This window comes from Arachis hypogaea, chromosome 11 (assembly GCF_003086295.3).
Source record: "Arachis hypogaea cultivar Tifrunner chromosome 11, arahy.Tifrunner.gnm2.J5K5, whole genome shotgun sequence".
NCBI lineage: Eukaryota > Viridiplantae > Streptophyta > Magnoliopsida > Fabales > Fabaceae > Arachis > Arachis hypogaea.
In genome coordinates, this window is record NC_092046.1 from 140,248,021 (window position 1) to 140,271,411 (window position 23,391).

Genomic DNA, 23,391 nt, shown 5'->3' on the forward strand with positions numbered 1-23,391 from the left:
GAAATAGTTAGATGAATATTGCATGGAAAGTGTATTTATAATGAAAGAGTGGGTTATGTAAAATAGGCATGCTACTTTTTCTAATCATGCTTGAAAAAATCCGCATCAAAATTCAATCTCTAAAGTATTTTTTGAAAAATGGGTTAACCATCAAAAAATGCCCGCGAATTATTTAAACGCTAACAAAAATACACTCGAATTTTACTATTGACAAAAAATGCCTTCAAATAATTTAAAAACCCAACAACAATACCCAACAATAAATATATATTTTTAAAAAATACCTTATAGATTGAATTTTGATATAAATTTTTGCAAGCATGATTATAAAAAAAAGATATTATGATACATAAAAATTGGTGATTTTTTGGTAAGTATATATTTTTTTATAATTTTTTTATAACAACCAATAATATTTTTAAAAAATCACAAAACAATATATACTTAACAAAAAATCATCAAATTTTAAGAATCATAATATCTCATTTTTATAATCAATCTTACAAAAAAATGTATCAAAATTCAATCTCTAATGTATTTTTTGAGAAATACATATTTAATGTTAGTATTTTTGCAAGATTATCTAACATTAAATATGTATTTCTCAAAAAATACATTAGAAATTAAATTTTGATACAATATTTTGTAAGGATGATTAAAAAAATAAGATATTATTATCCTTGAAATTTGGTGATTTTTCGTTGAGTATATATTTTTGTTTTGTAATTTTTTTGTTAACAACTAATAATACTTTTAAAAAATCACAAAAAAATATATACTTAGAAAAAAAATCAAATTTTAAGAATAACAATATCTCATTTTTTTAATTATGTTCGTAAAAAATCACATAAAAATTCTATTTCTAAGGCATTTTTTGAAAATATATATTTATTGTTGAGTATTGTTGTTGTGTTTTTTAATTATTTAAAGGCATTGTTGTCAATAGTAAAATTCGGGTGTATTTTTTAATATTTAATGTTAGATATTTTGTTTATAAATTATTTGAGGCCATTTTGTCAATAGCAAGATCAGAGTACATTTTTTTTAACAACAAAATTATTCGAATGCATTTTTTGGCAGTTTACACTTTAATATTAATTTAAAAAATAAACAAAATCTAATAGCACATAAACAAATTTATGTTCTAACCCAAAAGTCTTTTAAATTATGATAGTTATTTAAATTTGAATCATAGTGTAGAAAACCAAATTGGGCTGAACTTGCGACTGGGTTAATTGAGAAGTGGTTATTCGATCGGATCCATTGACTCTGAGAACCATCTAACAAAAAACCGATTTATTAAGCGACCAAATCCTTAATTAATAGGTGAATTGATGAAGCCGACCGAATTTTTTTAGAAATAACCGGTTCAGTGGTAACCCTGCAAAATGACGCCGAACTGAATTTTAAAATAAAGAAACAGAAGTCCAATAAGCTAATACCCATCCCATCCCTTTCTCTCTCTGAAAGTTAAAACAAAAAAAAAAAAACTAACCCTAAACCCTTCGATACACAGCGTCTTAGCCACCAACCCAGCCACGAAAGTTCAGCGTGCTACCGATGCCGGGTGCAGCTGACCGTGGTGGCATCAGGCATCGTCGCCTATGGAAGTTGAAGCTCTGCACGCACTATATTTCTCTAATCATTTTTCTTCCCGTCGTTGTCGCTGTCCATCTATCCCTGTTGCCATCAAGGTCTCTCTCCATATTTCCGTCAAGCTGTTTGTCTCTGTCGCCGTTGAGCTCAACGATTCTTCCTCTGGTTAACATTGCTGCGTGAATTTATTGTGCTTCTTTTTGTACTTTTGTTAATAACGTTGACTGAGTTGCTGATTTTACTATTTTAATGAATTTGATTTGCTGAGTTAATAGGATTGAATCACTGACTTTGATAATTTTTTATTATCCTGAGTTGTTAATTTTTTTAAATATTGTTGTTACTGACTGTTTGAAATAATATCGTTGTTGGTTTTCTGGACGTGGATATGTATGATATTGTAAACAGGGACGGATCAAGATATGGCAAGCAGTGGCACTGGCATTGTAACTTTATTGAAGAAGTATATATATCATATATGTGATTGATAAAAAAAAATATTTTGTGATTTTATATGTTATTATTTTTAATAATGTGATAGGTTTTAGTTTTAAATATTTCTTTTACTGATATCTTTACTCAATCAATTTTATATCATAGTATTATACACTCAAGTCTTTATACTTTTTTAAATTAATTTCTATCTGTTTATTTTTATGAATATAATTGCTTACATTCTTTTGTTTTAATAATTATATTGTCTACTTTAGATATTCTTTTCTTGTAAAAAAATACCAAGTTTTCTTCTAAACTTATATTGTTGAAAAGAAAAACTTTTATCTTACTTTTTTATGATAACTTATTCTAATTATAGTTTTTTTTTTCAAAGTGGTATTTTATAGTCTAAAAGAGTACCAGTAGCTTGGAGATAATTATTAATTTATAAATTATTTTCTACTTTTTGAAAGTTTTAAAAGAATTGATCTTAATTAAAAAGATATGTAACAACTTGTTACCTAAACTTACTGTAAAAAGTATTGATATCTTATAATTTTATATAGTACTACAGGGTACTATGTAATTCTTATATCAAAAACAAAATTATTGACAAAAAATTTTATATTTTTTTATATATTCATAAAATCTTTAAAAAAGAGCAATTAACTAATTACATATCATGCATAAATTACTTTTATACAATGAAAAAAAAAACAAAAAATAATTAAAAAGGGATTTTAAGGGCGTCTTCGATGAAAATCTTGAAACTAACACTCAATGATGATTATGATTTTTTTATGTTTAGAGTTTTGTTTAGTTAAAAACTGTTAGTCAATTTTTGTGGGTAGATTTATTATATATTTGTTAAGAGATTTGATCTATTTGTAATTGTGTGGTATGTTATTAATTTCATTGTTAATTATGTACGTCGTTGTTCAATAGTTGCTTATTGATGATTAGAAATTGTGAAATGTTGAGCCACCCTGTGTCTTTTATTTTCCAATTTAACACTGTATGTATAATGAATCTTGAAATATAATGATTTAAAAAAAAGTGTTGTTAGTTATCCATTGATGAGTAATAACAAAAATATTAATTAAATTGGGATATGCATTACCTTGGAGGGTGAAGCTCTGATTGTTGATTGCTTTCATGATCCAGTGGATGGTTGGTAGGGATGTATTGTAATGAATAACAACTAAATTGAGCATCATTGCATACTAAAAATTATATTAACGAAACAAAGAAATTAATTTGGCCTTATTACCTTCTCAAGGTGCCACTAATGAAGGTGAATCTAATATACTTCAATTATGATAGATAAAAGTTAGTGAATATGTAAATATGGAAAAGGATACCATTGGATATATTGACAAGAGGTCTTCTTTGTTGATCTTTTAAATGAACCAACTTTCTCTTGACTGCATTTTCCTTGTGAATGAGACCATATGACTGAAGTTGGTTGGATACATTCAGCTGGAGTTTAGCGCTTGTTACAACAATAGGGTTGGACATCATATCAGAGGAACTCTTATATGGAAGTAAAGCAGGAAGGAAGTTCCCTATGCAATGAAGTTGATGAATATAAATATATTACAATGTATAAATAGGAAACCCATAGAGAATTCATACCAACACCGCAATGTATTTTTCTTACTTTCTGAACTTACCATGGGTGCCTCGACTTGGATTTGAATTTTCACTATTTAGCTGTCTCCTCTGATCTAATATAATCATTCTTCTCATCCTAGCAAGTTTGGGGCTTAACCTGTAGTCAAGGCTGTCCATGTTAAACCGTTTTGCAACTGACATACTCTGATTAGGTAGGGGTTGATAGTAGTTGAGAAAATTAAATGTTATATATGTCAGGCTCCGAATATTCTTGTTTGGTGGTACACAACCAGAGTTTATTATTGTGACTGAGGTAGTCTATGTATATTGTTCTTTATATAGGCACATCAAAAAATATTGTCAGGATTTTTGAATTTTGACGGCATGAATTATTTGTAGCTATTACATATTATATACACATTGAAGACACTCATCACAGTTAAGCCCATATTTTTTAAATGGAGTTTGTCCATTTGCGATGGCTATCCCTACAAATTCATAGAGACTCCGTATCTGAGCAAAGGGTCAAGTGCTGATACTGAAAGCATAACAACGGGCATTAACTATTAATTTTATAATGGATCAATTTTTGTACTATTTATAAAGGCATCCACATAGTACCATGCCCATATATTCAGATTGACAGAACTATATCCACTTTGTTTGTATCAGTTCACTTTATTATCAGTGTGTGCGTATTGTGAAAAATTCTGAAATGCAACTTGTTGGACTTCTTTTAATATCTCTTGCATATTTCTCCCAATCATGTCTTCATGGCCAGCCTAGAGTGTTAGAACATGTGGCTTTAATGTAATAAGTTGTGCTTAGCACTCTTATCCAATTATCATATGCATCCCTCGTATGGGTAAGGTCCAACTTAATGATATTAAATTCAATTACATATGTTAGTATGTATATAATGTGTAGGATCATGCGTAATGGGTTTATAAAAATCAAGAGTGGATGTTAGTTAATGGGAAAATAAGAACTTAAAGTAGTAATATCATTTAGACTTAAGATGTAGAGCACAAATATATTCTGATTAAATAACCAAAAAAATTTACACCCATTTACCCATTAAACTAGTGATAGCTGAGGGCAATGAAAGTAACTTCGTGAACCATCATTTCATTCCATGTCCAATTCCATATTATCCATATCCATTTTGTAGTAATCAATAAGCAATTCTTTTGGACCCCCTGCAATAATGGTTCACAAAGTTACTCCTCACGTACTCAACATATAGCGATTTATAACAATTTATACCAAAATGAAAACTTCAGCCCAAATTTATTGGGTGTGGTAATGTTCAAAGCTCCAAGACATCTGCATGCATGACTGTTTCATCGAGGGATGAAACTATAAATCTCACTATACTCCCAGGCCTGAGCAGATTATTAGTTAGAAAACCTCTCCATCCCTTGGCCAATACCACCTGGAAGAATTTGTAGTCAAAAGCCCATCAAATTTCCATGTTGTATGAGACCCACTTCGTTGGACAACCCAAACGTGGTCTAGTCTCGAAGGGAATGCATGTGATGCGAAACTTGGTGGCAAAACCTGGATATAGCTTTGAAATACATTAAAGAATAACTCAAAAAAAAAAAAAAAAACAGATGTGTATTCATTTGAATATAATGAAGATAATGGATATTCGGTTAGAAATGCCACCTACCAGTGCCAGTGACGCGGTGTCTTCAATTCTGATGTAGCATGTGTATGACGTGGCTTGACAGATTAGCAGTTCCTTCGGTGGGAAGAGGTTGATAAGGGTTGGTGGATTGAAATGGTCATGTGTTGGAGGGTGAGAAGGTATTTCTACATAAGTATAATTTGGTGGGATGGTGAAGAAGTCTTGGAACTTCGTTGGAAGAACCAAGATATTTGGATAGGTTCCCATAGTGTCAACAATGGTTTTACATTTATTTAGGTCATGCATTTCTATCTGACTAACGCAAAGCGAATCAGGTTCATCCTCCATAGGAGGCAGGACATTAAGGTCAAATGGCAAGGGACTGGATAATGGCGGTTGATCAGCTGAAAGTTGATAAGCATGATTTGACTGGATTGGATTGTTATTACGGTTTACTGGTTGTTCATACAAAATACGTGCAGGGCTCTTTGGATGATTGTGACAACTTTTATTCTACATAGGAAGCATTTTATCCTTCTTCTTTTTCTTCTTCTTGTACATAGCATTATGATATCTTTCAATTTTCACGAAGAATGGATCATCACCCAAAATTTCTTTGCCCTTCACTAAATATGGTGTGGGAAAGATGGATCCAAAACCATGCACTACAATAGGTATGCTGGCCATATTGTTATCCCTTACCTTTAAGATATAGAAGATGTCATCATATAGGTATCTCAGCTTGAGTATGCCTCCTTTGGGTAGTTTGTAAACACTCACCAGATTTTGAAGTCTATGTAGAATATATGCTGTGGTGTACCCTTGAATAATGGTTAGTTGAAACCGATTGTGATTACAATCCACAACTTGGAGATTATCACTCAAGAGGTGCTTGAATCTTCTATAGAATATACTTGATATGACGTGTTCTCTTTGTGTAACATAATGAGGAAGACGAAGACCGATTAGTAGGGTAAAATTATCAACATAATTAACTACTGAAGACTATTATTACCAACACAGATACATGATGCAGCATAATAAGAATGAGCTATTTGTTATAATTTTTGAATATGGAGGTTTTGAAATCGAATCTTACCGCATAAGGATCCACCGTCAGATAAAATACACGATTATCTTCTTCAACGTCATGCTTCTTTCGTATACCATGCATCGTGGACAGTTAATGTACCAGGAGATAGGAGATTGTATACCAGTAGTGATTAAATGAGGTTACGTTTGATGCTTTCAGATACCACTATGCAAGGTTTTGTCGCCCTTAGCCAGGAAAATATTTCTGCATGCAGGGAAGGAGTTCCATTAAAGAGCTACTCTATAAAATGTGGGTGTGGCTGCATTTTAATTGTTGTGTTTCAACATGTGTACAATTAGAAAATGTAAAGATTTGATACTTAAAATTTTATTAATAATTTATTATTTTTGTGATATGTAGAAGATATAGATGATGATTTTCTTGTAAGTTTCCATCACCAACTGGATCGGTCTCTCCACTTCCCAATGGGATGAGACAAAATAGATGTAAAAAATAAGAGATAAGTATTTCGGATGTATCCTGGAGGGTATAGTATAGATGTAATGATTGCCTATGTACATGTATGATCAGAGTTGTATAGTCAACAGTAAGTCATGAGCAGGCTTCGAAGAAATCAGCAGGTGATCCGCATATAAGGCAATTTTGCAAACATAAATTAATAGTTATCTTACTTTTTTGGCATTATATTAGATTAGTAGAATATTTGATGTATAAGTTTTATATACTTAATTCAACCTGGCATCATTCCCGATTAGTTCGGAACACAGCAAAATAGTAGGGGGTATGCATACGGTCAGGAATTGTCTCGTATATGGTGTATCGGACCGCTTCACACAGACCATACAAAGTTAGCACTGCTATTATCATTCTTTTTTTGCATGAAAAGAATAAAAAAATTAGGCGTATATGTGGTTCAGGGTACACCATGCTGTGTTATTGATTTGTTGTAAATTTATTGGGATAGATGCAAGTGGCAACTCTGCACCAGATAAGGTTAGCAATTTTAATAATATCATAGCTGAATTGCATACTAAAGAAGTAAAATATTATAAGTTACAATGACAGCAGATGATAATTTTCTTACATTAAGTAAAAAGTTATCAATATTATAGTAACTAATTTTTTTAACATAATTTATTTTCATTGTTATATTTTTTTAACGGAAACTCATAAGTGAAAGCAAAATATTGTTAAATCGCCTGAACGTGATGGAACTCTATTTCCTTAGATAGTGTAGTTACATATATTAGTACACTTGCAATTGTAGAAGAAAAGGATAGATTTTACTGTTGCGATACTTTGCCATAGAGAATTGTTTTCGTATTTGGTCGCACACTACTTGTTAAATTACAAAACAGATCAATGAACTGATTTTTTGTGATTGTGATAACTAATTTAAACTTATTCCGTCATCGATATAATGATTGGATTCTAATGTGAAGCTCTTTTGGAATAATTCAAGATTAGGGTCATCTAATATCATCGGTGGGGCATATTTGATTGATCAGGAATGCCTTCTAGTGATGCAGACAATGTTGTATTACAACTTCATTTATGACTATCATGGATGAAAATAAAACACAGGAGCGAAATAAAATAAGCGATGATGATTAACATAAGCTGCAGAAAGTAATCACAAATATCTAGTTAAACTATTTATTTTTGGACCACTTTGATGTAAAGAGTAGTCTCGTCGTTGTTGCAAACTGAAAACCTCAACACAGTGCCAACTCTAAATCCATTGATTTTGGCAAGGGATTTCCAACCTCTTGTCAAGTATAGTTGCACCTTCCTCTTCCTACTCCATCGTAGTCCCAAACTATAGCAGAACCCGTTGTCCATGACAACTTTGACATGATTCAGCCTCAACGGAAATGCTCCTTGTGCAAATTTAAGTGGTATAACCTGTTAATCAGACCATTTTTTGTTTGGATAAATTAGAAAGAAGAAATCTGCACCTCTGCTATAGATACCTAGTTTTAATTAAAATATTATTTCAAGAGTCGGAGATCATACCACTGCGCTATTATCAACTTGGTTAGCTGTCAGGAGTTTAAGGCAAGAGTATATTTCAGGTCCTTGAATCATGACATCAGTTTAATCGATGATGGCAGGGATATGATATTGGGTAAATGCCCTCTTCTGTTCGATACATTCATCTGATAGATGGAGATATGTTACAGTTGTTTGATTGTAAAAAGCTCCTTCTTGGAACTCAGCTGGACCTGCATCATGTATTGGATGATTAAAATAGGTAACATTACCTGGTACATTGGAAGTGTACTTTGGATTGGAGTTAGACTGCCTGAACCCAGTTGCATGTTGATGATGACTAATTTTCTTATAAGAAACCAATTCATTGGAAGGAACAGATTCTTGTGGTTTGGTGTCACCATTTTCGATCCCCTGCATGTAGCTAATTGGCACATTGTCAGGGAATGAAGCTGTCGTATGCTCAACAGGATGGCAGTTCATACCATCAATATTTAGTTGGTGCATTGATAGATTACAGACATTATACAATGCTTGAGGAGTGGTTATGGATGTGACTTTAGAGGATTCTTGCCTGTTGGTTTGGCTAATAATTTGCTCCATATTGTTGCCATATAACTTATATGGGGTCGTGAGAATTCTTTCTAATTCATATAGGTATCTTTAACCTTCATAACCACGAAAACGTCTTCTCCTACGAAAATTAATTTCATCCAACCACCGTCTGTAAGACCATAGCAAGTAACCAAATGTCCAAATTGTCAAAGCTACCTATGATGTAGCCAGTCTCATTACCCTTTCCAACGTTAAGCTCAATCTGGTTATCACTGAGTTCTATGAGGAACATCCTATCCTTCAGTAACTCTCTGTATTTGCGATAAAATAGAGATAGAAGTTCATGCAGAATCTACATATGCATTGCATAGTTATAAGTCATAAAGAATACAGAAAGAAGACTTTTGGAGACTTACGTGAAGAAAATATGGAAAGGGACCATAACAAATAACTCACCGCTAGAGGATCTATGTGAAGGTAAAAGATCCTATCATCATCAAAATCGGGGGGAAGCAATCTTCTATTTTCTGCAGCTGGTGGTGATTGACTCATAATGGGGTTTGAGTTGGTTTTAGGGATCATGGAAGGATTGGGACGATGATTCTTCAACTATGATAATTTTATAATTGCTGAAGTGAAGGCATAACTCTTGTGGGTCAAAAACTAATGGTCAAGGCGGGTGTAAAAGGATGATACTTATGAAAGAATTAATACCAGATGAGTAGAGATGTAGTTACCCTCTTTTGTGCAAGATAGAGATAAGAAAGTATGTTCGTGTTGTCAGAGAAGAGTGAGGATTCCCGGGGTGTTGGTGGAGTTAGGGGATTTAAACCTTTCTTAATAGGCAATGAGATATGCCTTAAAGAAAGTAAGATGCAATAAATTAGTGAGGGTTTCGATGGACCTGGTCTTATGTGTTAGGGTACATACTCTTATTAAGATAGTATAGTTAGTACTTGATTCTATATCTTGACAATTTATATAAATATATATATATATATAGTATAAATTTAAGAGTATAAGTGTGTATGCACATAATTTATTTTTGTCAATAAGACATTAAGACACGTATCAATTAATGTATCGATTTGGCAAAGGCTACATAAAGCATGTTGAAATGAGGGGAGGTTTGAAAGATTTGTGCATTCAAGAAAGCATGATGCAAAGATAAGTTAATTTGGATTGGTGGTAGTTTATGATATGGTCTTATGAACATAAGAACATGGTGTAGTCATTGCAAATCAACCATTGAATTTTTATAGCTATTTGCATCTGCATGTTAGAGGAATGCATTATTGGAGACCTGCGAAAGTGGCTGTTGTACTTGTTGATGTAGGGAGGATTTGTGTATCAGGAAAAGTCTTGCAAGTTAACATGTTATGGCCACTATTTTATTCAATTGAAAAAACGACAACACAACAGGCACACAGTTGCACTATCGATACAAAATGTGCCCATGCTACACATTCCATACATATGAAGCAAATAAGGGTTGGGTTCAACCACATAGAACACTAACTTAGCGCTAGATAAACTAAAATATAGAATAGGAACAACTCCATGTTAAAAACAACATAGCAAGACAAACAACAAACTAAATACAGGCTTCATCAACCGGCTAATGTCGAATTGACCAGCAACAAATGGATTGGTAGTGGCCATTGAAACGTTACATGAACTATTCCTCCACTGTCTTGTTGGCATTAGCATTGTCACCATTGACAACCTTCCTGCATTTTGAAGATGACGCATTTGAAGAGTCAGGATAAAGTTCGATGAGCTTTTTGGACCAACCTTCACTAATAATTTTCTCCTTTGGGGTGGAGTACCTATCAACATCAGCGGCCAAAATTTTGACAGATGGGGATCTTGTACCCTGTAAAAATGATATAAACTTGTTAAACTAGATCCACATTCTATTCATCAGGATTTTATGAATGGTTGGAAACATGTGACCAACATTATGAGTTTGGACAGAGTCAGTTTGCATGCTGAGGAGTTCTGAGTTCTCAAAGCCTACGGACGGCTACAATGTTAACATATAAAATAATTTAGTTATCTTTAATCAAAAAATAATTCAACATACATACACTATTCATTGGATACCTCGTGCATGTAATGCTTATCCAAAAACTTGGTTAAGACACTTGTCTCCCCACATAGCATAGTGACAATTATCCTGCATGGCTAAAAGGCATTCAGATCTTCCATCTTAACGGCAACTTTGAATAGAAATTTTTGTCCCACCAATGAGTTCAGTTCGGTTTGATATTTCTCATTGATACCACCCTACGTGTATAAAATATGTTAAGCGTCTTGCTAAATTTGGATTAATAATAGTATAATGTACATTTAACCCACAAATTCGATACCTTTGTCAACTGAGCTAGCCTAATATCAGAGGTAGTAACTCCGAGGTGTTTGACCGCCTCTGTGTCGTACAGTAAGAATGAAGCTGCTTCCGTATCGTCAGCCACTCTCATGTTAATGTTGTACCTATAATTGTTGATTTAAAGGTACAGCTTGGAATACTTTGTAAGTGATGTTATTCTAAATATTGAATAAACAACTTGCGGAACCATTCCTAGGAGTGTGAGTGTTTGGATATGTGTCACATTTAGTACAGTGGTATGAATTTTCTGTCACTTTTAATGAGTGAAAGCAATGTTTGCAACTCTTATACCACCATCCATTCTTTGGATCAATTGCAACAACACCAATAGTAACAAAATTACCACCTTGTTTTTGGTTAGGGTCAGATTCCTATAACTATGAACAAAATTTTTAAAGAAAAATGAGAACATCTATAGCAGCTCACCTCAATTGTCTCTTTAAGCTCTGATATTGACTTGTATGTAGATTGGTTGATGAGGTCATCTTCCAGATTGTATATGGGTTTTGCAGCAAGTTGGGATAGCCTGTTTGCAGGTGGCACCCCAGACATGATAATACTGCAAGAATAAGCTGACGCTAATATTATAGCCAATAGTTTTAGGTACATTACATAATCTCTAACAATGTAACAAACAACTAACTGCCAAAACCTTTGACGAAATTCCTTCACTTCTTTGCGGTTTGCATTTATGTGCAGTATTGAGTTGTAATTGGTATTCGATATACCCATTGTGCCTGTTAGATTTGAAGGATTGTCTAAGACAAATAAACAATCAATATTAATCAAAATACATTCGGAATAAAAACGGTCATGGTAATTAACAACAGTTTGTTTTCAAAGTAATTAACCTTTATATAGATTGAATTTTGCAAATTGCAAGATGAGTATATACTCAGAGGTTGGTTGTTTATCTATATGCTTCACCAACTGAGTAGCAAATTCTTCCCACAGAGTACATCAAATGTTACCTTTTTCCCTATTTCAAAATGGTTCCATATGAGAGCACTTAGAAGGCATAACTTTAAAACGAAAAGCATGTATAATTTTTTGTACTCACTACATGTCTTGAAGCTCAATGACTATGTAAATGCAGGTCTTTTCATTCCTTCTAAATTTGATAATGTCACTCTTGGCAGTAATTAGTCCGATGACATCTGCATGAAAAAATCTAATGAGACGTCAATGCGATAGTAATAACCACAACGAACTAGCATAAAGTTGTGAATATGCCATACCAATAAAATGGGATTGAGCATTGGTGTGATTAAGTATCAGCTCATTGGGAACAAACTGAAACATGTTAATGGGAAATGAATTATCTTGCACGGTCCTAATTTGAGTATCCCTTTTGAAATAAATTTGCTGTGCGTGATTGGTTGGCTTGTACTTCTTGATCGTTTGAAGACAATGAAAAATTTGATATGGTGTATATGTTGCCTTCGGCCAGGTCATCTTCAAATAGCCATCTGTATGGGTTTCTGATGGAGATTTGTATGCGATCCCCCTGCACATAATTGTCAATTTTTCAAATTAACACTAACATATTGCAAAACAAATAGGAAATAAGTATGCACATGATTTTTGATTACCCAAGTTAATAAGTGAATCCATGATATAAGCTTATCAAGTGATCTATAACCACCATGTCCAGCATAGGCTTTTGATATTTCTGTTCGGAATGTCTGACAGACCAGATCTTTATTACCCTTACTTTGATCTTACAACTTGGATTCTCCACGTTAGAGGCAATATCCTTTAGCAGAGTCACTGAAGTGGCCATGATAATGAACTTTCTGAGGAGATTCCAGTGCACAACGATAGCTATCTGAAGATGGTTGGGGTGGTGGAGCAAGCTAGAGGATGGTTGAATTTATATTGGGTAGTCAGCTTCTCACGGGACGGGCCGATGAGGATGCTCAATGTTTCAATGTAGGGAATAAGACAATGATTGCTATGAAAAGTCATTATCATTTGTTGGACTTTTGTGGCTAGTGCAGTGTAATGAACATGCTTCATAGATTGTTAAGCATATAAGACAGAGTAGCAGGTAATTTCTAAGATGTGTAATGTCTCAGCTAAAAAAAGAACTTGGCGTGGTTCCGTGTGCACATTTTGGAGACAATATGTTTTGCGGCCCTTTTGTATGAGTACAGGGTCGAAAAGGAGTGCATGTGTACTGCCAGAAAAATTATTCCAATGTACATCAATAACTTGTTTTGTCTTGTATGCGTAATTGAAATTTAACATTTTGCGAAAAATAAAGGCGACTAAAAAGAATAGGTATAATCCTTATTTAAAAAGCAATTTTTAATATACCCATTAACTGATGATAGTTGAGGCATGAAAAATACAATATTGATGTTTGTTTTAGCGATTATTATGTGCGGGGTAACGAAATAAAATTATTGAGGCACTAATAATTCAATTAACAAAAATATGATAAGTAAGTATATTGACCAAGAGAGAATGATTCCATTCATCTTTGTGACTAACAAAATCGAACCTGAAACGTCCAACAGCAGCAGCCGAGCAACCAAATTCAAAGGAAGTGACAAAAAACAGTGACGATTGATGGAGCATGGGTTGCTATGGCCAAATCTGGCGATCAATTGCAGACATGATTCAAGAAGACCTTATCTCCGTCACTGACCACACGTTGTCGTCGACGGCTGTCATCGATAATGGCAAAGATCTTTGCCGCCGCTAGTAGGTGCTCGCACATTGAGGCATTGATCGAGATGGATGTCGTTGTCATTCTGACCTCGATCCACTCTTGTTTGCATCTTATATCTGAACTTGTGTTTGGATATTCTTGTACTTATGAAGAAAAAAAACAGGGGAATTGCAAGCATGACATAGAGCACTGTTTGAATAAGAGGTTCTGTTTGCTTATAATTACCTTTAGGGTTTTGATTAGTTTTTTCTTTTTTTTTTATGGTTTGGTCATTCTGCTTCTATTTGGACTGGGCAAGTTATAGTTAGTTACTTTAACACAATATACTGGGCCCAATGAATTAATTTACATGTAGGAAAGTTATATAGAGTTATCGTTATTGTTATATAATAACTGGGCCCAACTATGTTACTTGAAGCGAGATGCATGGTATAGGCTAGGCCAAAAAGAATTAAACAATCATGCAATAGATGATGCCTCATGTTTGACTTTTCTTTTAAAATCATACATATGATGAAATGCAGAACATTACTATTTGATTCCTAATTATAGGAATAACATTAGACTGGTCTCAAAAGAATAACTTATTAACGTATGGAAGCACGCATTTGGATTGAACTAAACAAACCCATTAGGCTTATGATATCTCGTAGTTGCCTTGGTATGCAATATATCTATCTAGTGGGATACAATAAATATAAACATAAATTTTTTTATTAGAACTTCATTACATTGTAAGCAAGCAAAAAGACCAAAGGATTAGAGACTATTCAAGCCACACTACATAATTAGCACTCATGAAGGTTACTATTAATAATTTTCCTAACCTAGACCAAGTAATACGTATTTCACTGGTGCTAATAGTCTCGCACTAAAGGCGTAAAACCTGAAAAAACATAAGCATTTCATCATAGACGGATACACTAAAGCGCACAACGCTCCCTCCCTTTAACCTGTGGGCAACAGAGAATCTGCGCCAGCCCCTAGTGAGAAATGCCTCTGATGACCTTGTACTCCTCCATCTAAGCTTCATTAAGACAAGTGGTTTATACATGTCCCAAACATAAATGAAATCCAGCCTTGATGGGAATGCTTGAGAAACAAATGCAGTTGGTAGAAGCTACAAAAAAGATTTGATTCCACCATGAGTTACATTCATAAAAAAATACCGAATAATGTATAAAAGTAAAAGAAATATATATATATATATATATATATATATATATATATATATATATATATATTATATCTTGCCATTGAGTAATGAGAAGCTTGGTATGTTGAAATTATCCCGACAACTGTAATCAGCTCTAGCGTCGGTGTTCGATTCTGCGGCTGGATATTTTGAATAGGTTCCGGAGGAGGTGGGTTGTCTTCTTCGTTAACCACTGCTGTTCATACCCTGGGTCGAGTTACCCGACCCGGGATGATTGGCGACAAAGCGACCGACCTCTTCAGGTCAGACTACCCGACCTCTTCTAAAGAGCTCGGCCAAATCGACAGGAAAGCCCAATAAAGGGCCCAAATAGAGGAACACGACCCAAATCCAAAGGCAATCCCAGCCTATAGAGATAAAGGGGGTTCCCTTAAAGATAAGCCGACTTCATCCAAAACAGGATAAGATAAGATAAGATAACTAACTTATCTTATCAGAAAGGTCAGCCCCCACTACTATAAATACACTGGAGCACCCAGGTATAACTCATACTCTGATTCTACTAAAAACCTGCTCAATACCCTTGCTAACTTAAGCATCGGAGTCTCTTGCAGGTACCCCCCGCCCTTCGGTGGCAAATGATCAGCAGCACAACCAGTCCAACAAGTCGGACGCACCAGCTCCGGTCGCCATTCACCAACCGGACACCTCGGTTCCGACCAGCACAGAAGATCTCGACCGAGATTGACCTACAAATTCAGGCAACCCTCGGAACATTGGCACCGTTGCCGGGGACCTGGAAGTCATCTCATCACCATGGCGGACAACCATGACAACGATCACGATTCAGGTCTGGAGGATCGAACACCGCACAAAAATGCAAACGTCACGCTACAAGACACTCCGGAGACCAACCAAGACAAAGACTCACCAAATTCAGGGGCCATAGAAGCACTCCAAGATCGCCTAAAACAACTGGAAAAAGAAACCCACCAACAACGGGAAATTGGAAGAGATCTACAAAGAGAGATGCGACGACGTCGGGAGTTGGAAGAAAAACTGCAGCAATTGGAAGCCGATCTCAAATCAAAAGCCCCTCGCGCTAATCTCGAGGAGAATTCACACAAAGAGCAAGACCCCTTCACTAGGGAAATCATGAAAACCAAAATTCCAAAAGACTTCAAACTCCCGGATATGGTTCTATATGACGGCACCACGGATCCCAACCACCATCTCAGTAACTTCAGAAGTAGAATGTACCTCACTGACGCCCCAGATGCTGTTCGCTGTAAAGCCTTCCCAACAACTCTCACAAAGACAGCTATTCGGTGGTTCGACAACTTACCCCCAAAATTCATCTCAAGTTTCGACGACTTAGCTAAGAAATTCCTAGCCAGATTTTCCATTCAAAAGGATAAAGCTAAGCACGCCCCCAGTTTATTAGGAGTCAAACAAGGAGATCGGGAGAGCCTTCGCAACTACATGGAAAGATTCAACAAAACATGCATGGACATACAAAGTTTACCCACGGAGGCCGCAATCATGGGACTCATCAACGGCCTACAAGAGGGACCTTTCAGCCAATCTATATCAAAAAAGTACCCGACTACCCTCGACGAAGTACAGGAGCGAGCAGAAAAATACATCAATATGGAAGAAAACGCTCGGTTAGGAGAATCCTCGAAATCGGGAGCTTCCTACCGTGACAGAGACAAGGAATCCAAAAGAAAAGACGACAGAAAAGGGGAGAAAATTAAGAAGTACCATAACTATACTCCTCTTAGGGCATCCTTGGTCGAAATATACAAAGAAGTCTGCCATACGGAAAAAATTCCCCCAGCACGGCCACTCAAAGGCAAGAAGGGAGGAGGAAATCGAAAGGAGTATTGTGAATATCATCGGGTCCGGGGACACTCCACTAACGAATGCTTCGACTTAAAAAACATCATAGAAAAATTGGTGAGGGAAGGAAAACTAGATCGATTCCTGGCCACCCGAGATGACGAGCAAAGAAAGAGACGAAGGGATGATGACATTGAACGAGCAGAACGATCACCTCGGACCCCAGAAAGACATATCCACATGATACATGGCGGCTTTGCAGCAGGAGGGATCTCCAAATCCTCTCGTAAGAGATACCTCAAAGAAGTATACCATGTCGAAGGAAAGGAAGAAACACTCAACATCCCAACGATAACATTCACTAAAGAGGATGCAACCGGCATCATTACAGGACACGACGATCCCATGGTTATCACTATCATATTGGCAAACGCCAACCTACATTGGACGCTAATAGATCAAGGGAGTTCTGCCGACATCTTATTCAAAACAGCCTTTGATAAACTCGGCTTAGAAGAAAAAGAACTTAAAGCATATCCAAACAGTTTGTTCGGGCTAGGAGACACTCCGGTTCGACCACTAGGATACATACCACTACATACAACCTTTAGAAAGGGAGACCAATCCAAGACCCTCAAAATAGACTACATTGTAGTCAACGTAAGCTCAGCCTACAACGCTCTCATAGGCCGAACCACGCTCAACCAACTCGGTGCAATAGTCTCGACCCCACACCTATGCATGAAATTCCCAACTCCAAAAGGGATAGCCACGATAAAAGCAGACCAGAGGATGGCGCGTCGCTGTTACAATGAGAGCCTTAACCTCAGGGGCAAAGGAGAAGAGTTCCACACAATCGAGCTGGGCAGAGTTCAACGACGAGAGGAGTTTCGCCCCCAACCAGAGGGCGAGATAGAAAAAATTCAGATCGGGGACACCTCGGAAAAAAACAACTAATATCGGCACAATCCTCAAAGGAAATTTAAAAGAAATGCTAATACAATTCTTACGAGATAATGCCGACCTGTTTGCATGGAAAGCCGCAGACATGCCAGGCATAGACCCTAAACTAATGTGTCACAAGTTGGCAGTTTATCCAGGATCTCGACCGGTCCAGCAGAGACGAAGAAAACTCGGGCCAGAGCGATCCCAAGCTGTGGAAGAGCAAGCGCAGGCACTGCTGGAAGCCGGATTTATAAGAGAAGTCAAATACCCAATGTGGCTAGCCAACGTCGTTTTGGTGAAAAAATCAAATGGGAAGTGGCGAATATGCACCGATTACACAGATCTCAACAAAGCTTGCCCAAAAGATCCATACCCACTCCCGAGTATTGACGCCCTGGTAGATGCCTCCTCTGGATATAAATATCTCTCGTTTATGGATGCGTATTCAGGATACAACCAAATTCCTATGTACCCACCGGACCAGAAAAAGACCTTGTTTTTAACGCCAAAGGCGAACTACTGCTACATCGTAATGCCTTTCGGCCTTAAGAACGCAGGAGCCACTTATCAAAGGTTAATGAATCAAGTCTTCTCGAATCACATCGGGAAAATCATGGAAGTTTATGTGAACGACATGCTAATTAAAATAAAAAGCGAACAGACACTGTTGACCGACCTAGCCCAGGTGTTCGACACCATCAGGAAGCATGATATGCGACTCAATCCAGCAAAATGCACCTTTGCGGTAGAAGTAGGCAAATTCTTAGGCTTCATGCTCACACAAAGAGGAATTGAAGCAAATCCAGATAAATGCCAGGCAATACTCAACATGAAAAGCCCAACCTGCGTAAAAGAAGTACAGCAACTCAACGGGAGGTTGGCCGCCCTATCCCGATTCTTAGCAGGAGCCGCAATAAGATCTCTCCCCTTCTATGCTACTTTAAGAAAGGGAAAACAGTTCGAGTGGACGACAGAATGCGAACAAGCGTTCCAAGACTTTAAAAAGTTCTTAGGACAGCCACCTATCCTATCCCGACCTCAAGAAGGAGAACCACTCATATTATATCTTGCAGTAGGAGACAAGGCAATAGCGTCAGCACTGGTCCGAGAAAGCAAAAACGGGCAACAACCCGTCTACTTCATTAGCAAAGCACTGCAGGGATCCGAGCTGAACTATCAGAAAATAGAAAAATTTGCTTACACTCTCGTTTTAACATCTCGGCGACTCCGCCCCTACTTCCAGGCCCACACCATTAAAGTTCGAACTAATCAGCCTTTAAAGGGAATACTGCAGAAAACAGGTTTAGCAGGCAGAATTCTACAATGGGCAGTCGAGCTGTCAGAATTTGACCTCCAATATGAAGCTCGGACCGCCATCAAATCACAATACCTGGCCGATTTTATCGCCGAATTCACAGATGCCCTAGAAGCCCCCATAGAGTGGAATCTGTATGTGGATGGTTCTTCAAATAAAACGGGAAGTGGTGCAGGAGTTATAATAGAAAGCAACCAGGGAACCCAAGTTGAGCTCTCCCTCAAGTTCGGATTCCCGGCTTCAAATAACCAGGCGGAATACGAAGCATTGTTAGCTGGTCTAAAACTGGCTGAAGAGGTGGGAGCTCGAAAACTTAACATTTATAGTGATTCGCAAGTGGTCACATCACAGATAGCAGGGAGCTACCAAGCTAAAGATCCCACCATGAAACGATATCTGGATAAAACCAAGCAACAGCTCGAACAAATCGGGGAATACAAGATCTGCCACATACCCCGTGAGCAAAATGCTCGAGCTGACGCACTCTCAAAACTGGCCAGCACCAAACCAGGGGGCAATAATAAAAGCCTCATCCAGGAAATGTTACAGAACCCATTAATCTCGGAAACGAAAAAAGTCCTAACCATAACAGGCCAGGACCAAGGATGGATGATTCCCATAATTAACTACCTCAAAACAGGAACGCTCCCCGCGGAAGAAAAGGAAGTGAAGAAGCTAAAAAGGGAGGCACAGTACTACACCATCATAAACAACATCCTGTACAAAAGAGAGATCTCGGTACCATTACTAAAGTGCGTGTCGACCTCCCACACCAGGGAAGTGTTGGAAGAGGTACACAGCGGCATTTGCGGCAATCATCTCGGAGCACGGGCTCTTGCCAAAAAGATACTCCAGGCAGGGTTTTACTGGCCAACTTTACAGAAAGAATCTACAGAATTCGTAAAGACATGTCCACCATATCAGAAACATGCCAATTTCCACATCGCCCCGCCAGAAGAACTCATCAGCGTGACTGCACCTTGGCCTTTTGCGAAATGGGGACTCGACCTTCTCGGCCCCTTTCCCCAGGGATCAGGGCAAGTTAAATTCCTCATAGTAGGGGTAGATTACTTTACAAAGTGGATCGAAGCAGAACCATTAGCCAATGCCACTGCCCAAAGAAGCCGAAAATTCTTATACAGAAACATTGTCACAAGATTTGGGGTTCCGTACTCAATAACCACAGACAATGGCACCCAATTCACATATGCGGGCTTCAGAAAATTAGTCGCCGACTTAAATATAAAGCACCAGTACACCTCTGTCGAACACCCCCAAGCTAACAAACAGGCCGAAGCCGCCAACAAAGTCATATTGACAGGGTTAAAACGGAGATTGCAGGATGCGAAGGGAGCCTGGGCAGAGGAGCTCCCACAAGTCCTATGGGCATATCGAACGACGCCACATTCCACCACAAAGGAATCCCCATTCCGGCTAACATACAGAACGGAGGCAATGATTCCAGTAGAAATTGAGGAAGGATCACGTAGGACAGTCCATTATAATGAGGGAGCAAACTCCCAACTCCAGAGGGAAGAACTCGACCTACTACCTGAGGTTCAGGAAAGAGCTCGGATCAGAGAAGAAGCGCTAAAACGCCGAATGGCTTCTAGATATAACCAAAGGGTAGTACCAAGAAATTTCGCTGAAAATGACCTCATCTTAATCCGAAACGACATCGGAACAACTCGACCCGGAGAGGGAAAGCTGGCAGCCAATTGGAAAGGACCATACCGAGTCATAGAAGTACTCGGGAAGGGCTACTACAGAGTGTCCGAACTCAACGGACGGGAGCTTCCAAGGTCATGGCACGCCTGCAACCTAAGAAGGTACTACAGTTAGAAAAGGTAAAAGATCTCACCAGTGGATGCGCTCTTTTTCCTGAAAAGGTTTTTTAATGAGGCACCAGGTTGAGACATAGATCATACCCAACTTCAGAGGATGAGAAAATTCCCATATGTATATATTTGCATTTTCTTTGAATAAAATTTATCTAGGTATTCTACAAAGATTTCAAGACGCATTAATCTGAAGTATTCATTGTCCGATTATAAAGCTACAGGTCGGCAGAAAGTGAAAAACAATTTCACTGCACGACCACGATAAAGATGAGTCGTCCGATAAAGGTGAAAACGCGATTCACCCAAAGGACGAGCTAGAGATGTCAACCACTTTCTACAAATCGGCAAAGATGAACACAGAATAATGTAAGATGTTATAGAAAGCAATCTAAAAAAGAACATGACGAGGTCTTACGGATAGCTAATAAAATAACTTAAAGACTGGCCGGCGTTCAGAAGTCAGACCAAGTCAACCCAAGTTACAAGTAAACCCTGGAAAGAGGTCTGGCCAACCCTATTAAAGAGGATTACTTTAACTTAGAAGGGCTCGACCTAGCAAAGTCAGCCCAAGACGAAAAAGTTATAAAAGTAATCCCTGAAAAAGACCTAACAAAGGTCCAAGAAAGAGGATTATGAAATAACTTAGAAGAGATCGACCTAACGAAGTCGACCTCCTACAAAAGACAAGTTATAAAAGTAATCCCTGAAAGAGACCTAACAAAGGTCCAAGAAAGAGGATTATGAAATAACTTAGAAGAGATCGACCTAACGAAGTCGACCTCCTATAAAAGACAAGTTATAAAAGTAATCCCTGAAAGAGACCTAACAAAGGTCCAAGAAAGAGGATTACGAAATAACTTAGAAGAGATCGACCTAACGAAATCGACCTCCTACAAAAGACAAGTTATAAAAGTAATCCCTAAAAGAGACCTAACAAAGGTCCAAGAAAGAGGATTACAAAATAACTTAGAAGAGATCGACCTAACGAAGTCGACCTCCTACAAAAGACAAGTTATACAAGTAATCCCTGAAAGAGACCTAACAAAGGTCCAAGAAAGAGGATTACGAAATAACTTAGAAGAAGTCGACCCGACGAAGTCGATCTACTACAAAAATCCAAGCAATCCCTGAAAGAGACCTCACGAAGGTCCAAGAAAGAGGATTACAAATTGGAGTCTATCAGGGGACCAACACAAAGAAGTCGGTTACAAAGCACTAAAGAACACACGCAAAGCAAGAAAACCAAATTGGACCCCTACAGCTACAAAGAGTCAAAAACTCAAGAAGTTCGAATTGGGAGAGTTCAACATCAGCAGGTTTTATATAAAATTATAAAAGCCTCGAAGGGCCACCAACACTTACTACCCAAAAAGTAGCAAGCTACTTGTCTGTTTTTTAAAATAAAAAGTTGCTAGGAAAGCAACTAGAAAGTCAACATCTTAATAAAGTTTCAAAAAAAAATGCCCACAAGTCGGGCCAACTACAATCAACAAACATCAGAAGTTTTCTCGGCAGCATCATAAGCTTTCTTGGCAACATCAGGACCAGGAGAAGGAGGGCGAGCTTAAATCGGCACCGCATCAACAGTCCCATCCTCCCGATTCAAGATCTGGCAATCCAGGTCAGGCACAGCAGGAGGAACGGAAGAAGTCGGCGCTTTGGTGGAAGACACAAGGAGAGGAACAACTTCATCATCATCACCCTCATCATCAGGGACAATCTTGCCATCTCTGACAACATTATCCAAGCTGAAAAGGGTGAGATCAGCCTCGAGAGCAATAATTCGGACTTGTTCTTTCAAGTTCTCGTAAGCAGCAGTTATGCTGCCAACAAGATGACCTTGGAGCTCAGCATAATCCTCCCGGGGCATTGTCGAGCTCTTCCCTCAGGCGCCTCCCCTCCCTATAGGAAGTCACATAGCTGTCCTTGTGCATCATGGCCGCATCCTCAGCCAACCTCAAGGAAGCAGCCAGCGCCTCAGAACTTGCCTTCTCATTTTCGAGGTCCTTCTCCAATTTGACCACCTTCACCTCGAGCTCCTCCTTCAAACCCTTCATCCGGTCAAACTCTCGTTTCGCCTCCTCCATAAACGCCTTGGTAGCGTGGAGAGGAAGATTCTGGGCAGTACGATGAAGTGCAGCCGACATAAAAGCCATCCTCACATGATTCTGAGCCATAAACTCCAAATGATGTAGAATGGACACATCATCCATGGGAATGGTACCATATGGCCCAATTTGTTGATCTATAAACTCAATGGCGTTGAAGTCAGGAGCGTTGAGGTCAAAAGGCTCAGAAGTCTTTTGCTTTTTACTTGGAGGAGCGGCGGATGGAGCAGCAGAAG

At 37.6% G+C, this 23,391-nt stretch overlaps 1 protein-coding gene across 14 annotated transcripts; it reads right to left on the reverse strand.

Annotated features, from left to right (window-relative positions):
• Positions 1–10,241: 10,241 nt before the first annotated feature.
• LOC112723008 (uncharacterized) lies at positions 10,242–14,219 on the reverse strand. Of its 14 annotated transcripts, XM_072207561.1 has the most exons (12): positions 13,778–14,219; positions 12,864–13,450; positions 12,510–12,778; positions 12,332–12,428; positions 12,123–12,250; positions 11,924–12,029; positions 11,698–11,830; positions 11,252–11,375; positions 10,986–11,168; positions 10,840–10,905; positions 10,709–10,755; positions 10,301–10,609 (listed from the first exon to the last, which is right to left on the reverse strand). In XM_072207561.1, the coding sequence occupies exons 9-12, from the start codon at positions 11,043–11,045 to the stop codon at positions 10,558–10,560; spliced, it is 225 nt and encodes a 74-aa protein (XP_072063662.1). In that variant the 5' UTR covers positions 11,046–11,168; positions 11,252–11,375; positions 11,698–11,830; positions 11,924–12,029; positions 12,123–12,250; positions 12,332–12,428; positions 12,510–12,778; positions 12,864–13,450; positions 13,778–14,219; the 3' UTR covers positions 10,301–10,557. The 14 variants fall into 14 exon arrangements, 7 of the variants coding, with proteins under 7 accessions (XP_072063659.1, XP_072063656.1, XP_072063658.1 ...); XM_072207558.1 differs by having other exon boundaries at positions 10,242–10,755; positions 11,924–12,008; XM_072207555.1 differs by having other exon boundaries at positions 10,242–10,755.
• Positions 14,220–23,391: the final 9,172 nt, after the last annotated feature.

Coding starts and splice junctions, on each gene's coding strand:
- LOC112723008 (XM_072207558.1), bottom strand. CDS start 11,045: ATGCTATGTGGGGAGACAAGTGTCTTAACCAAGTTTTTGGATAAGCAT. Junction 10,906..10,985: donor ATAAGCATTACATGCACGAG/GTATCCAATGAA, acceptor TTAACATTGTAG/CCGTCCGTAGGCTTTGAGAA. Junction 10,756..10,839: donor ACTCTGTCCAAACTCATAAT/GTTGGTCACATG, acceptor TCATTTTTACAG/GGTACAAGATCCCCATCTGT.